Source organism: Rousettus aegyptiacus, unplaced genomic scaffold, assembly GCF_014176215.1.
Source record: "Rousettus aegyptiacus isolate mRouAeg1 unplaced genomic scaffold, mRouAeg1.p scaffold_m13_p_9, whole genome shotgun sequence".
Lineage (NCBI taxonomy): Eukaryota > Metazoa > Chordata > Mammalia > Chiroptera > Pteropodidae > Rousettus > Rousettus aegyptiacus.
The window spans coordinates 99,023,604-99,038,261 of NW_023416312.1; the positions used below are offsets into that span (position 1 = coordinate 99,023,604).

General features: G+C 45.9%; 1 protein-coding gene across 1 annotated transcript in view; it reads left to right on the forward strand.

Moving 5' to 3' along the window:
- The window catches only part of PASD1 (PAS domain containing repressor 1), a 63,637-nt gene extending 52,336 nt beyond the window's left edge, over positions 1-11,301 (forward strand). The window contains exons 10-16 of the mRNA XM_036226951.1: positions 1,736-1,862; positions 3,681-3,817; positions 6,132-6,314; positions 6,654-6,845; positions 7,664-7,764; positions 9,044-9,359; positions 11,131-11,301. Of these exons, the coding sequence (XP_036082844.1) occupies positions 1,736-1,862; positions 3,681-3,817; positions 6,132-6,314; positions 6,654-6,845; positions 7,664-7,764; positions 9,044-9,359; positions 11,131-11,301 (1,227 nt within the window). The remainder of the gene's footprint in view (positions 1-1,735; positions 1,863-3,680; positions 3,818-6,131; positions 6,315-6,653; positions 6,846-7,663; positions 7,765-9,043; positions 9,360-11,130) is intronic.
- The last annotated feature ends 3,357 nt before the right edge of the window (positions 11,302-14,658 follow it).

Here is a 14,658-nt window from a genome sequence, read left to right on the forward strand (position 1 = left end):
TTGGGCTAAGTACTTGACTGGACAAGAACTGTAGGAGCTATTATCATTCCAGTTTTACAGATAGCGCATCTTGGATTCTTGCCATGGAATAACTTGCCCAAAGTCACACAGATTGTGGCAGAGTCAGGATTCAAACCCAGGCCTGTCTGGTCCCAATAGCTATATTTCGTAACACACAGCAAAGAATCTACTTTTAAAGCTCTCTGGGTTTTTTCCACATTGTCTTATTTCTTTTATGGCCTCTCTTTATATTTTTGAACATTTTAAATATATTTATTTTAAAGGTCATTTCAAATTTATTCATTTATTGATTCATTGAACAAATGTTTATTTAACACCTACTTTGAGGGGTGTGTGGATACATCAGTTTAAAAAAACTGAAAAATTCCTGCTCTAGAGCTTACATTCTAGCAGGAGGAGATGGATGAGAAAGAAGATAAGTATATTAAATAAATCACAAATTAGAAGGTGAAAAGACCTATCGAAAAGAAGTAAGAAGGATGACAAGAGTTAAGAGTACAACAGGTGAGGGGAATACTGTATAAAATATCAGCAAAGATTAAAGTAATTAAGAAAGGTAGCCATGAAGATATCTAGCAGAAGACTCAAGAAGAGGGAAAACCAATATGAGGCCTTGAGATGAGAGTGTGTCTAGTGTTTAGAGTGTTAGAGAACAGAAATTCAGTTAAAGCAATTTAAACTGAATTTAATTGGCTTTATGGAATGATTTATGAATCAGACAGTATCCCATCTAGCAAACAGGTGCTATGAAGAGTTGTACAGAGCATAAGAGTTTTACAGGCTCTAACAAACTGGTTTCTTGTAGAAAAACCAGCAAGGGTCTATGTCTTAATTTCATCCAAAATAAGCAAGCAAGCAAACTAACAATCTTTTAGCAGAGGTATAAAGGTTTTCACTGATAGACCAGGTATTGAACTTAAATTTAATATAAGCAGTGAGCCCCAGACTATTCAAAAAAAGGTCCTGTTTTAAGGAAGTGGCGGTGGATCACTAAATAGAAATGCGATGTATATGGTTTAAAGCAACAAATGGCTTAAATTGATGTATGTGGCCAGGGTTAGGGAAATGAGCGCTGGGTTTGAACGTCACTGGGCCCTCTCTTGCTCTGCTCCTAACTGGCTATACGACCTCCTCTTTGACGCTATCAAATGAGTAGGTCGCACTAGAAGCTCTCCATGGCTATTTCCATCTCTTTGCTAGTATATATTATAAAGGCACTTCTGCTAATAACACTGTCACCTTTAACCTCTATTAAAAACATGGAGTAGCAGCCCCCCACTTGGCCTTTCCTTGCTGTAAGCCTAGGCTGCATGTGCAGGACCTCTGGAAAATTAGCCATGTCAGTGGTAGTACCGTTCTCTCACAGCCCTCCCACCTCTCTAATCCAGCAGGTCAGCATCCTACTAACACCTCTGAAAGGCGTTTTTTTTTTCACAGCCTGTGATGGGCACATATCTTCATTATGCTTGTGCTGTGTTTCTCTTTTAGATTTTCGTAATGTATAATATGTGGCACCCATAATCTGCTTGTTTTCTAGCAATATTTTTCATGGACATGTTTCATGATAGTTTTGTGTTAGGTATTCAATGGATCGAAGCAATGTTAGAAACTGTTCTGTGAAATACATCAAAGTTTGTGTTCTGCCCATGTTTCCTCTTATTTATACATTTCTTTGCCTAATTGAAATGTCATCTTCTCTTTTGGAAATTCCTAGGATCAAGACGACGTTGTAGAGATTGACAGCTGTGGACCACAAGGATATACTCATGCAAAGAAGGTGGAATGTGATACAATTTCTGAAAATAGCGTGTCTTCGCTGGAAACTGTACTGGGCTCGCCAGGTAGGTACATTTGAACATTCGGATAAGGACTATTAGAAGGAAAGTAATAGCCTACAGAGTAGTTACAGTTTTTCAAATGAACATAATGTTCTATTTATAATCATGTGAAATCAAAAGAGTGAATTCTAATGTTCTTCATCTTCTGTAAAGTTTTTTAGATGATGATTTAAGAGCAGTGAAAATGAATATTTCATCAATAGTTTGAATGCTTGGGGGAAGGTATTATTCCTTTCCACTTAATTTTAATCTGCTAAGGACTGATGCTATATATCTCGATCTTTGGAAGAATAGCATCTTTTCATACTCATGCAGTCTCTACTGTGGCATAATAGTTTCATTCTAAAGAAATCTCTTGTTTTCAAAAACTATACTATAAGAAGAATTGCTAGTAAAAGGCAAAAGAAATAGTCTTTCACAAACAGTGATATTTATTCTATAAGTTTCAATATTAAAGACATTTTATAAACATAATCCTATTAAGATACAAAACTTAACTAGTGGTGGATGCATAATGCAGATCACGTCTTTTAATAGTCAATCTTATCTTAGATAATTTATATTGTGGCATCTCCATATATAGAAGTGATACCTCTATTTTTTAAAAATACTCTAGATAACAGTCTTTCCATTATTGCTGTCAATCTCAAAACTTTGTTAAAAAAAATCCTTTCAAAAATAATTGATTTGGGTGGGGTGCAGGAAGCCCATGAACCCATGATTGTGATTTCTAAAATGTATAAGAGCAATTCAGTTTTAGGTTCGCACACAGTCAAATTCTGTCTTTGGGGTGTTCAGTTCTATGGATTTGACAAAGGCCAATGCATTTGTCATGTATCTACCACCACAGTACCAAGCAGAGGGGTTCTATCACCCCCAAATTCCTTTGCGCTACCTCTTTGAACTCAAACTCTGTCCGTCATCCTCTGACAATCACTGACCTGCGTACCTTCTGTTTTCCAGAATATCATATAATGGGAATCACACAATATCTAACCTGTTCGGTCTGGCCTTGTTAAGAAAGTGCATTTCAGATTCATCCCTGTTGCATGAATCAGTGGTTCATTTCTATTTGTTTACCGATTGGTAATGCATCTTACAGATGTGCCACAGTTGTTTTTTAAAATCCATTCCTCTGTAGAAAGACATCTGGGTTCTTTCCAAATTTTCGGTGATTATAACTAGAGCTACTATACACATTTGTGTAGAGTTTTCTGTATGTGAACATAAAATTTTAATTCACTTGGCTAAATTCATGGGCGTGGGACTGCTGGGTCATATGGGAAGTGTGTGTGGAAAAAAAACTGCTGAACTATTTTCCAAAGGACTGTACCATTTTTCATTATTCAAATAACATTCTCTACTTTGCTCTTTGGAGGCTGCTGAAGGAGTGGCATGTCGCAGCACCTTCAACAATACTTAAAGAACTCCTGAGATCTCACACCCTGGGGAACCTAGTTTTGCAGAAGTAATTTATGACTAGGTTTAATTTGGTATTTATCAGTCAGAAGGTACCAAAAGAATTATATAATGAAAAGACTTAACACTAATGGGTTTAGGTACCTGCTTAAGTTTGAGTGGGAAGAGGTAAAGTCAGACACTTTCTCCTTTTTCTTCATTTTCAGATCCGAACAGATTTTTAAGTAATTGCTGAATTACTCCTGGTACCTGGCATGTCTAATCCTTAACGTGGAAGAGAACTTGACTCTCTTGATTTTATGGCTTATAAAAGAAAAAAAAATAGAAACCTATACTATCTGTTTGATAGCATCAGTACTTTTGCTTTTTTAGTCATGAAGTTCGTTGTGCTTTCTTCCTCAGCCACATCATCTCTGCAGAGCTTCGAATTTGAACCTGAGGTAGAAGAGGTGGGTGATATGGATGTTATGGAGGACGTGGACAAGATGGAGAAGGAGTCCGCCTCAATCTCCAGTGTGACTCCTGGCACCAGTGCCAAGGTACCTCTGAGAGTCTTGCCCCACACATTTATCTGGAACATTAACTCTACAAAGCTCCAAATTTCCACTCTTGTGCCCAGTTTCACTTTGAAGAAATCATTCTCTCTTTAATTTGTTAAAACTCTATCACCATTCCTGTTGTACCGAATTTTCAGATGCAGCTGAAAATCCATTGGCTTCTGGCAAACAGAGAGGTTGGAGGTTCTCTAAGACCAAATCTGTCTTCTCTTCTTAATATGAAACAGTTAAAAAGACACTCTGTGCTTGAGAGAAAGTTTAAGCAAAATAGGAGGCTTGACACTAGGAAAAGGCAGTATTTTAAGAGTCACGTGCTTCCTCACCTATGAGGGGATACTGACCATCTCAAGGGAAGATGACTTTCTTGCCCAAACCAACACTCCACTCCCCACCTGAGCTAGGTCTCCTCAGTGGAATTTCTGTTGGTTAGAAGGATGCCTTTCAGAATATTAAAAATATCCAACTTTGAAATCTCAGCACCAAGGGATGGTCTGGGGCCAAATTTAAACAGTTGGATTTTCTACTGTGTTGCTGTTCTACCTCCGGATCTGTGTACATAATCGCAGATTTGGAGGATCGTCTTTTATATTAGAAAGGATTATTAAAATCAGGATCGACAGGCAAGATAATGAGTTTAAGGACTGTTATGTGGAATTGTGTGCATTGATTACCGAGCCTAAAGTGAGTCACACCAGTCCTAATGCCAAAAGTATCCTCCTCGTATGAGAACTGAGGGCTAGGAGATGTTTGTTTGAGTCTGGCCCCAGTGGTGTGACCTTGGCACATTCCTGAGGCTCAGGTCTCCATCTCGAAATGGTCTGTTTGCCTTGTAGGGACTATTGGACTGCTATGAAAATTCTTTGAACTATTTTTAAAATTTCCTGTAGACACTCATTTTCTCTTTATGTCCTTATTATACTAAAAAGTTGTGGTTACCTTTTCACCGTTGGTAGGTTTCTCCTTTGAAATAATTTATAATTAAACTTTATAACTTTTGTTTAAAATAGACAAAGTAATCAACAAATGAGTGTGTGTGGTTGGTTCTGCATGCGATAGCACGTTAGGTTTATTTCTGTGTACCATAGATTGACAGACTGGAGTGTATCTTGAGGACAGAGACCAGGATGGAGAAGTGCTGGAAAACATCATGCGGTCACTAATGGAAGGCACCGGAAAAGGGAGACTGGGGAGAGGCAGGACAGCTTGATCTAAAGAGCTGGGGGGCCATCATGCTGTTGAAGTGGAACACATGTCTCTAATGGATCCAACTAGGGTGGAGAGAGAGCAGCTCAAGGCAGGCTGCTTTCTTCTCCCTTTAAGGAAACTCTTCTTAGATGGGTTAAGTTACCTCCCCAGGGGACGAGCCCCTCCCCTTCAGGGGGAAGTTTAGAGCCATGGCTTGGTGGCTCCTGTACCAGAGACAGCAGAGAAAAGGTTCCTGCCTGGAGAAGGGTGGGCAGATGTGATGACTTGTAAAGTTTGTCTATTCCAGTCCTGAGTTTAGGGATTTTTTTTACTCTAATGAATGCCTGCTTTTTGATATATATTAAGTGTATTAGGGTAACATTCGTTAATACAATTATATAATTTTCAGGTGTACATTATCATTTGACATCTGTATATTCTATTGAACATTTACCACCCAAAGTCCGCTTTTCTTCAGCTACCATGTATTTCATCCCCTTTGCCCACTTCACCCTCCCTCCAAACCCTGTATTTGACCCCCCATTGGTTTAACTCCAGTTCTGAGGCTGTTATTCAAGTTAAAATTAGGTTCCCAGGGCCAATCAGAGAGTATTCATCCAAGTACTATGGCTGCAAATGTCTATATAGTACCTACTTTGTAGGGGGTCGCGAAGGTCAGATCTGTGAGTTTCTATACAGGTACTTAGAAGAGTGCCAGGAGCAAAGGAAGTACAAGTCGACCATTCTTCTTAGTGCACGGCGAAGGGGCGTCCAATAGATCTTTTCTACATGCCTCCTTTGTGATCTGACCTGCTGTGCTCTGAGTCTCCCACTAAGGACTTTGAGCTCATTGCTTTATGTTTCCAGGTCAATTCCATAGCTTTATTTTTAGGAGGAAAATCAGACTAAAGGATCCCCACAATCCAGTTCTGACCTGGAATTCCTGGATTCTCTTAACCATTTCTTCAAACTTCCTATTAACGAATAAAATCAGGATTGGAGTGCTATTGTTCTCACTCTCAGTCTTGCACAACTCGGAAATAAAACAATATGGTAGGATTTAGAGAATATGGTACCCCTATATATGAACCATAAGTGGTTCCTCCCACAGCCATCGCGACTGCCAGCAGCAATTACATCGTACATCAGCAAACGCGAGCTGGAACTCACTAAGAAGTTTAGCAAGCAGTTGGAAGAGAAGGCTCAGCTGCTGCAAGCTGACATGAGGATTCAGCAAGATGCCTTGGACATGGTGAAGGAGCAGCTTAAGATGCTGCAGGATTCCAAGTTACAGGTCAGAGGCCAGTTCCATGTAAGTGGCAGAAGGAATAGGAGAAAGGAACAGTCTTCAATGAGTTAGTCAGTTGGGCCTGCTCGTAGTGAAAGCTGCTGTCCTGATCAGCACGGAACTGGAGTGATCTTCATCAGGGACTTAGGCTTTGCCCTTTTTCTCTTGGTTGCAGGAGCTGAGAAGGGCCCAGCAGGGCTCTGGCAGTGGAAGATGTTCATATATAGCCAGGGCTTCCGGTGGGCTTGCCTATGCGCAATCTCACTCTATGCCCAGCATGTCCTGTGCCCTAAGGAGAGGTATGGCCCCAGAATAATAACTTCATGCTACTGTTTCCTTTTGCAGGTAACCATGCCACAGCAGACTGACAATACTGAGCCCCGGTGTTCAGAACCAGTGCGCAAGAAACCACGCACTGAGCGAACAGAGAGCTCCGTTCCAGATTTCAATGAGACTAAATGTTTCGGAGCTTCACACCCATCTCGCTCTTTCAAATTCTTAAAGGAGCTTGAGAATCCTTGCGATGCCTCCACTCAGGTATGGAAAAGTCTGTTTTAACTGTGCCACTAAAAGGGGATTTCTTTTTCATGAAAATCTGGGCTCACTCACTTGTGCTGAGGGAGTAATGACTACTCAGTTGGATGAAATTCATTTGCCCAAGGAAATAAGAATTCTTGGCTAAGTAGATGTGGACACACATGCACAGGTACATGTACACAAGTGCTAGACTGTAGCTTCTCACGGTCAGGAGCATGACAGCCCCTAGCGCCCTGCCAAATAAGGAGATGGTCACGTAGACAGACCCCTGAGCCCAGAGAAGCAGGACTGTTCTGCCTTCAGCTTTGGGAGAATGGAGAGGGTTCAGTCAATTTATGGGAGGCTCTTGCAGACACCGAGATACTTTAATCTCTTTCCTTTTGATATAGCAGCACGTGCAGGAGCAGGATCAATACCAGCAGCAGCAGCAGCATGAGCAACAGCAACAGCTGCAGCAGCAACAGCTGCAGCGGCAACAGCAGTGGCAGCTGCAGCAACAGCTACAGCAGCGGCAGCTGCAGCAACAGCAGCAGCTGCAACAGCAACAGCTGCAGCAGCAGCAGCTGCAGCAGCAACAGCAACAGCAGCTGCTGCAGCAACAGTTGCTACAGCAACGGCAGCTACAGCTGCTGATACAAGAGCAGCCACAGCAACAGTTACGGCAGCAACAGCTGCAGCTGCAGCAGCAGCAGCTGCTTATACAAGAGCAGCCACAGCAGTGTAGCATCATTGCAGAAAACCAGACCTTGCATATATGCTTGCTAAACCAAACTGGCCTCTCTGGGCCCCTCCGTGATGATTCTGTTACTTTCATGCAGACCCCGCCTGTCATTGTTCCTCTGCAGTTAATAGCTGAGCAGCAGCCCTGTAACTTCTATCAAGATGCAAACCTTGGTGGCCAGAAAGAGAAAACTTACAGGTAAGAAGTACATGGAATAGTGATCATGGCCAAAGTCACTGATGTCCCTTCGGGGCTGGACACCATGCCTAAAAGCGTGAGCAACTTGCCTACAGGGCACCAAAATCCCTCATCAAAAGCAACGTGCTCCACATCTTGCTATGTGGCCACAGGCCCTGCTGCATGTGTGTGCACATTGCATGGCCAAGCAGGTACTATGGGATGGGGGAGTCTCTCTGACGTAGGAGGACTGATGAGGAAGCCTCCCATCTGGGGGATTAGCATGCAAATCTTTAATTTGCTTGGTTTCATGTACCCCTGCCCAGCGTTACGGCACAGGGTATCTAAGAAACATCTTAAGTGTCCACAGCCAAACAACTTCTGGACTCCCAGTTTCCTTTCTCACTTCACTGGGGTCTGGTGACCGCAGCACACCAGGCGAAGGGGTTCGTGTGCCTTGCTTTGATGATCTATGTGAAGGAAGCGGGTGTGAAACAGTTGCTAGATTTTCATTGGATACCTACAGAACCAGGAACACAGAAGGACCAAGTCCTGGGAGACCGCTCTCTACCCATAATCCAGGGCGTGAACACGTTTTTGGCTCAGTGATGAAGTCTTTGGTCACAAATATTTGAAAGAGAAGGTTCTGCTCAGTAATGAATAGGTTGCATGGAACTTACTTGGAGCCTAATAAATAATTTTGAATGAATGCCAGCTTTCTGAGCAGGCTTCCCAACGCTCTCCGAATTTCCTTCTGGGCCTTCCTTCAGCATCAGTGAGGTGGGTTAGTGCCATGTTTCTCTGTGGGCCAGTAATGAGAATCAACCTGAGGAGGTTATTGAAAGTGAAGAGTCAGAGTCCAGAATGGGGCTCAGAAATCTCTGTTTATCACATTAGCCCCAGGATTAGGGTCCTAGAGAGACCGCTAAGCTTGGAGTGAGGAACTCAGCCTTGCAGCCCCTCAGAGCTGCCAGCTTCTTTAATGATGGAGGGCAAGCCACTGGGGTAGGTGAAATGATCACGCAAGGCCACCGAGATTGCCATCGTAGCAGAACCAAGACAATCCGAGTAATATTTATAAAACCACTAGAGACAAATGACTGTAATTTATCTCAGTGTTTACATTTGCTTTGCAATGGCAAATTGAGTCTTAGACCTAAGTGAGGGTACAAAAAAAAGTGAATCCTGATTTACCCGCCAAAAACAAATGTGCCTTAAGCACCTCCTGATGACCAAGAGAATACTTTGTGGGCCCTCGTTTCTGGATCCGTGTCACTATAACGTGTGTCTTCTTTTACAGTTTTCTCCCTGAGGAGCAGCAGGGGCCCTCCGTAAGCCAGCTGCCACTGGTCCATAACCCAAATGCTCAGGCGATGTCTTCTACCAGCTTTCCTCAGCCTGTCATCGCTTCGAACTCAAATATAGTCACCCTGGAGACTGCGCAGGATTACATTCAACTTTGGCAGCAGCCATCAAATCCACAGCATCACCTTCTCCTCCAGGTGAATGCATGGCCATGCACTGAGCAAGCCACCGTGCAGAACCAAGGCACTGTGCAGAACCAAGGCACTGTGCAGAACCAAGCCACCGTGCAAAACCAAGCCACCTGGCCACAGGTATACCAGCCCTTTTTCTTCTGCCCTCCTTCCCAGGTCAGGAGTTCTGCACAGAGGCCAGGCCCCTTCTCCGTAAGGAACACAGCATGGGAGTACGATCCGTGTATGAAATCCAGACTACAAAGCTCAGTAGGTCAGAGGGCAGTCCCTTGGTGGTAGCACTCACTGCTGAGGAAAAAGACTCTTCAGGCTTCCATGAAAAAGTGAGCAGTCTTCATGGCTATTAAATGGAGTCTGACATGGAAAAGACTCAAAACTATGTTGCTTAGGCAAAGTGAGTCATGCCATATGCTGAACCCATCGCCTCAGCCCACACCCCTTTACAAACTTGTGTATCTCTAGTTCTGCTACAAAATCCAGGGCCCAGAGTAGGTGTATTTTCTCATACTGAAAAGAAACCATGGGTCCTCCTGTTGAATGTGTTTGGTAGCCATATACAGGGTTCCCCGTATTTGGAAGGCCAGACCCCACCTCAGGGACCATCTGGAATGGCCATGTTTCCAGGGACATGGTGGAAGCTGGTCCAGATGGCAGTCACATAGCAGGTTTTGCTCCCAGATACACTTCCAGAAGCCCCTTGGGGACCACAGATTCTCAATCTGACAAATGGCACTTACAAGGATGTTTTGACTCTGGCTTTAGAAATCTTAATAGAACTTAACCTCTCAAAAAAAGATCTAACAACAATAAAAAAAAGCAATAAACTAAAGCAAAATGAAGGAATTTCCATATTTTAAATAGCTAAATATGCGATTAATTTCACGTGCACACCCCGACGAACCGGGCCGCCGGCCCTCTAGAAAGTTGATCCATTCCCCCTCCAAGATGTCAGATGATGCACAGATTCTGCGGCTCAGGTACCAAGCCAGACTCTGCTGTGACCCTTCCTCATGCCTGTTTTCAAGGCGCTTATGGGCTCTGACAGACAGTTGAGACCATGCTGAGCACATTCCCCAGGGAACCGGAGATGGGAGGGCCCTGGAACACTGCACAGACTGGAAAACGCAGTGGAGCAGCCAAGGCAGGAGAATGTGGGAGCTCCCTTGTCCACGAGACTTCAGTGGCTCCCCACACCCTGCCCTGGCTCGTCTCCACTGTCCTCCGGGCCTGCCCTCTCCCCAGGTCCTTGCGCACCTCCAGCTCTCTGCCCATAGCACGGCCCAGCTCCTTGCACATTCTTCTCCCCGCTCTTGAGTTTCACCTTTTGAAATCTGGCACTACCTTAAAAATCCAGCCCAAATGGGTCCCTCTTTCTCCAACAGAAAAAAATTCCTGCAGCATATTCTCTGTAACCCCATCTTTGTGTTTGTCCCCCGCCCCCCACATACAGTCCAGAGTGAGTTGTTACCTCTGCCGTCACATTGTTCAAGTGGGCCAGGTAGCTGCCAATTGGACTCAGCATGGAAGTCGCTTAGTCTGAGCAGAGTGATGGCAAGGCCCAAAGGAGACCTTCCAAGGCCTTGACTGGCCATGGCTGGTAGAGAACCTGGGCCAGGAAGGGCCAGACTTGGGACCCAGTAGCTGTAGGCATCAAGACAAGTTTGAGAGAACCCAGGCCTGCTTCTGCTGATCTTTAAGCCAAGATGCCATTGGGAGGGAAAAGTAGAGAGGCATCTTCCCCAGCTCCACCTTCTACAAACACTTTACAGGCTTGTGTTCCAAAGAGGTACTTTTCGATACCTCGCTGACTTGAACTAAGGAGTCCTGCCCCTGTTGTAAAAGAGGTCTAGGAACTCTAGCAGAAGATTTCACCTTGTCCCCCTTTTCTCAGCAGGTTCTAGCTCCTGCAGCAGGAGCCCAGGAAACTTCCGGTCAACAAGCCGGTCAAGTCGTGCAGAATCCTGTTCAGTTTGCACCAAATCAGATCGGCTTTTTCCTGTCTGCTGAGGAACCTAATATGGATGAGCGTCAGCGCCAGCAGTACTTTCGCAACAACCCTTGAAAGAAAAGGGATAAAACGGGCCCATGAGGCCCATATGGCCAGGGGACCTCCAAGGCTCACAGAGTCCCCTGGGGTGGGGTGGGGGTGGGGATTTACACTAATTTTTCCTGTGAAGTTCTTTATCTAATTGTTAGTTGAGCACAAGCTGTTTCTTGGTAGTTGTGCTGCGGAGGCAGCCTATGATTCCTAAGTTTTCTAGCATGTGACAGTAGCCAAGCCATAGCAGGGGACTGCTGTCCCCATATACCCCGCCCAGCCTCACATACTTATTCTATCATGGATGGGCATGCTGCATAGTTTGCTTAACTTAGAATATCTTTTATCTGCCAAGGAACATTTCCAGCATAGTTTGCAATCTAGTAAGAAACTTTCTGTCTTAAGCCATAAGAATTCCTAGGCCTTGATCATCTAGCCCTGAGTCTTCCCAGCACTCCTAGTGGAGAAACCCACAGGGAACAACATTCCAACTATGGGAAGCTGAGATCAGGTGAACAGGTGCTCCAAGGTAAAATATAACTTCACTGCTTAATAAAAATCGTTTGTGAACTTATGATTGACTTTTAGAATTTAGAAATAAAAAATATTGAATCAACTGACTGATGCCAAGATTCTGAGTGAAAGGCTTATTTCCTGGAGTCATGCCCCCTGTGTGTGACTTGCTCCCCTCAGCCTCTTGTTCACACCTCTGCTCCCTGCCACACTTGTACAGGCCGTTGGCTCCCGCCTTCCCGAGTGGCTGTGTGCCCACACCCTCTGTGTGGCTGAAGCCTCTTGGCTCATTCAGGCCTTCTTGGTTAGCCACAGGCCTCCCAGGCCCACAGCAGTTGGCCTAAGGGCTAGCCACTCTGTGTACTATGCTCATGCCTTATACCTCACCTCCGGGGCGAGCCTGGATGCTAAAGAGCAAGGTGCCTGTTTCTTTGAATGCAGATTCCTTCTTTCCTGCCATAGCCTTTGGGGTGGGTGGTGGGCAGTTGGACTCCCTGGAAGATTAAGTAGCGGGCTCTCGGTCAAGCATACGGGAGCATCTCTCCAGCTTCCACATGGGAGAGGGGCAGGGGCTTGGGTAACCACCAGAAGTTATTGTGCACCTTTAATGTCAGCAATGATGGACCATTGCTGGAAGAAAGTAAAGGAAACCCCCAGCCTCCGGTGGCAATTTAAGATAAAGGGGGCACGAGTTCTCACATGCACAGGAGGAACTTGACATTCCTCAGCCAGCTTGTCTATACCAGGGTGCTATGGACTGATTTTGTCCCCCGCAAATCCATACGTCAAAGCCCTCCCCCCAGTGTGACGGTATTAGGGGGCGGGGTCTTTGGGAGATGAGGTCTTGAAGGTGGAGCCCTCACGATGGGATTAGCGCCCTTATAAGAGGCACAGAGAACTTGCTCCCTCTCTCACCCTGTGTGCACAGAGTAGGTGATGTCAGCACACTAAAGATGGTGGCCGCCTACAGGCCAAAAGGTCTCAGAACAAAACCTTCCTTCTTGGTTCCTTGACCTCAGACTTCCAGCCTCCAGAACTCTGAGAAATAGGTCTGCTGCTGATGCTCCCCGCCCCGCCGAGCTGTGGTATTTTGTTATGGCAGCTGGAGTAAACCAAGACACTAAGACACGGCTGTTTGCTTCTAGGCGCATCTCTGTGTAGCCATTGGGAAGAAGCAGCTGAAGACTCACTTATCAGGGCCACTACTTCACACTTAGAGGTACAATCTCCCGTTATGTTCAGCAGATGCAGAATGTTTTCAAGAACCAGGCCTCTTGGGCTGCCCAGCAGAGACGGCAGCAGAGGTCAGGGGCATTCTTGATACCCTCCTTGACTTTGCATGGGCAAAGCTGAAAATGATTGGCGTTGTAGCTGCCTCTCGAGAGGCCCAGCTGGGAGGCAGAGGGGGCTGCATTTGCCACTTCCTTCTCTCGGGAGGTCGCAGGACCACCACGCCCCCTCCTACCAAACAGTACAAGAAGCACTGCATGTGTGTGAGAGTGACACCGGATGGCCAAGGAGCGAGAGGCACTGCTCTACCAGATGCAGAGCAGCCCAGGCTCAGGGGTGAAGGGCTGCCTCGTAGATGGGTCATCAGGGGCGTCCAGGTACCTTCTGGCTACGCAGTCAACTGGTCACATTCCAGCCACGGGACAGGGGCAGCTCAGCTCAGAGGCTTACTGCACAGTATCAGTGGTTTCCAGAGCCAGAACTGGTGTTTCGAGCAGGAAGAGGATTTGTCTCCGCCCTGTTTCTCCCTTTACATGGCGAGGATGAGGTGGTCAGGCAGGCCTAGAGTGGTGCACTCCCAGAAGAGGCAGCTGAGGCTCCGGTCTGACTTGGACAGGTCACTCAAGTCCTCTGGGCCTCAGTTTCTCCATTGGAAAAGAAAGGAGTGAGGAGGAAGGGGACTTCTTTTCCTACCTCGCTTCCAGAGCAGATGAGGCTAAATGGAATAGTAACGCTCAAAGAGCCTTTGAGAAAGGCACTGCCAAAGCTGCGTAAGCTGGATCCGTTCCGTTCAGGTTACTGTTTGAATTCAATGTTTAGAGTGTGCCTGGACTGGAATTTGCCTGATCTGGCCCAGTTTAAGCTGGCTTCAGCACTGCCTGGATTTCAGAGGAGGATCCTGCACTAGGAAGTCTGTGGTCACCTCAGGCACTGCCATAAGCCACCACTCAGCATCCAGCTCAGCCCCAGAGCCAGGTTGCCGGAGGGTCAGAGGGGCTGGTTGCCCGGGCCTGTTTTTTTTTCCAGGTATCCCCACAGGAGTAACTGCAAGGACACCCATCTTTGGATGGGGGGCAGTTGGGGATACAGGGACCGAAGACCAGAAGCAGGGCTCACACATAGTATCATCCAGTTGTGAGTTTGCTTTGTGTATTACTGAAGTCAAACCATCATGGGTGTACTCTCTGAAGCCTCTCAGGCACTTCCGGGGCCAATTCCGGCTCCAAGAAGACTGGGCACAGGTCATACTTCTAAGGCCACAGCTCAACCTGAAACTAGCTATGGCTGTCTGTCCCTGTGGTCTGTGCAAAACTGCTCCACGAGGTTCTGGGGACGCTGCAGTTACCACAACATTTCAGTAGGGGACGCTTCAAATGGATCCCACACCTATAACTACTTAGGACAAGGATTTTCTATCTATCGGCCTCCCTCCCAGCCCAGCACGCTACGTGCGCACAGCGCACAGCTCACACACACCACACGTCTTTACTTTCAGGCTCTGCTCAGGCATGGAAGAAGAGAACAGGTGGAGATGAGCTGCTCTGCCAGCCAGCAGCCCTAGGGCAGGCAGGTCCCAGTAAAGGACTGGGAGGGAGAACTCAAAGGCAAAGCTGGCCTTGCGCCCACTGCCGCAGGCTC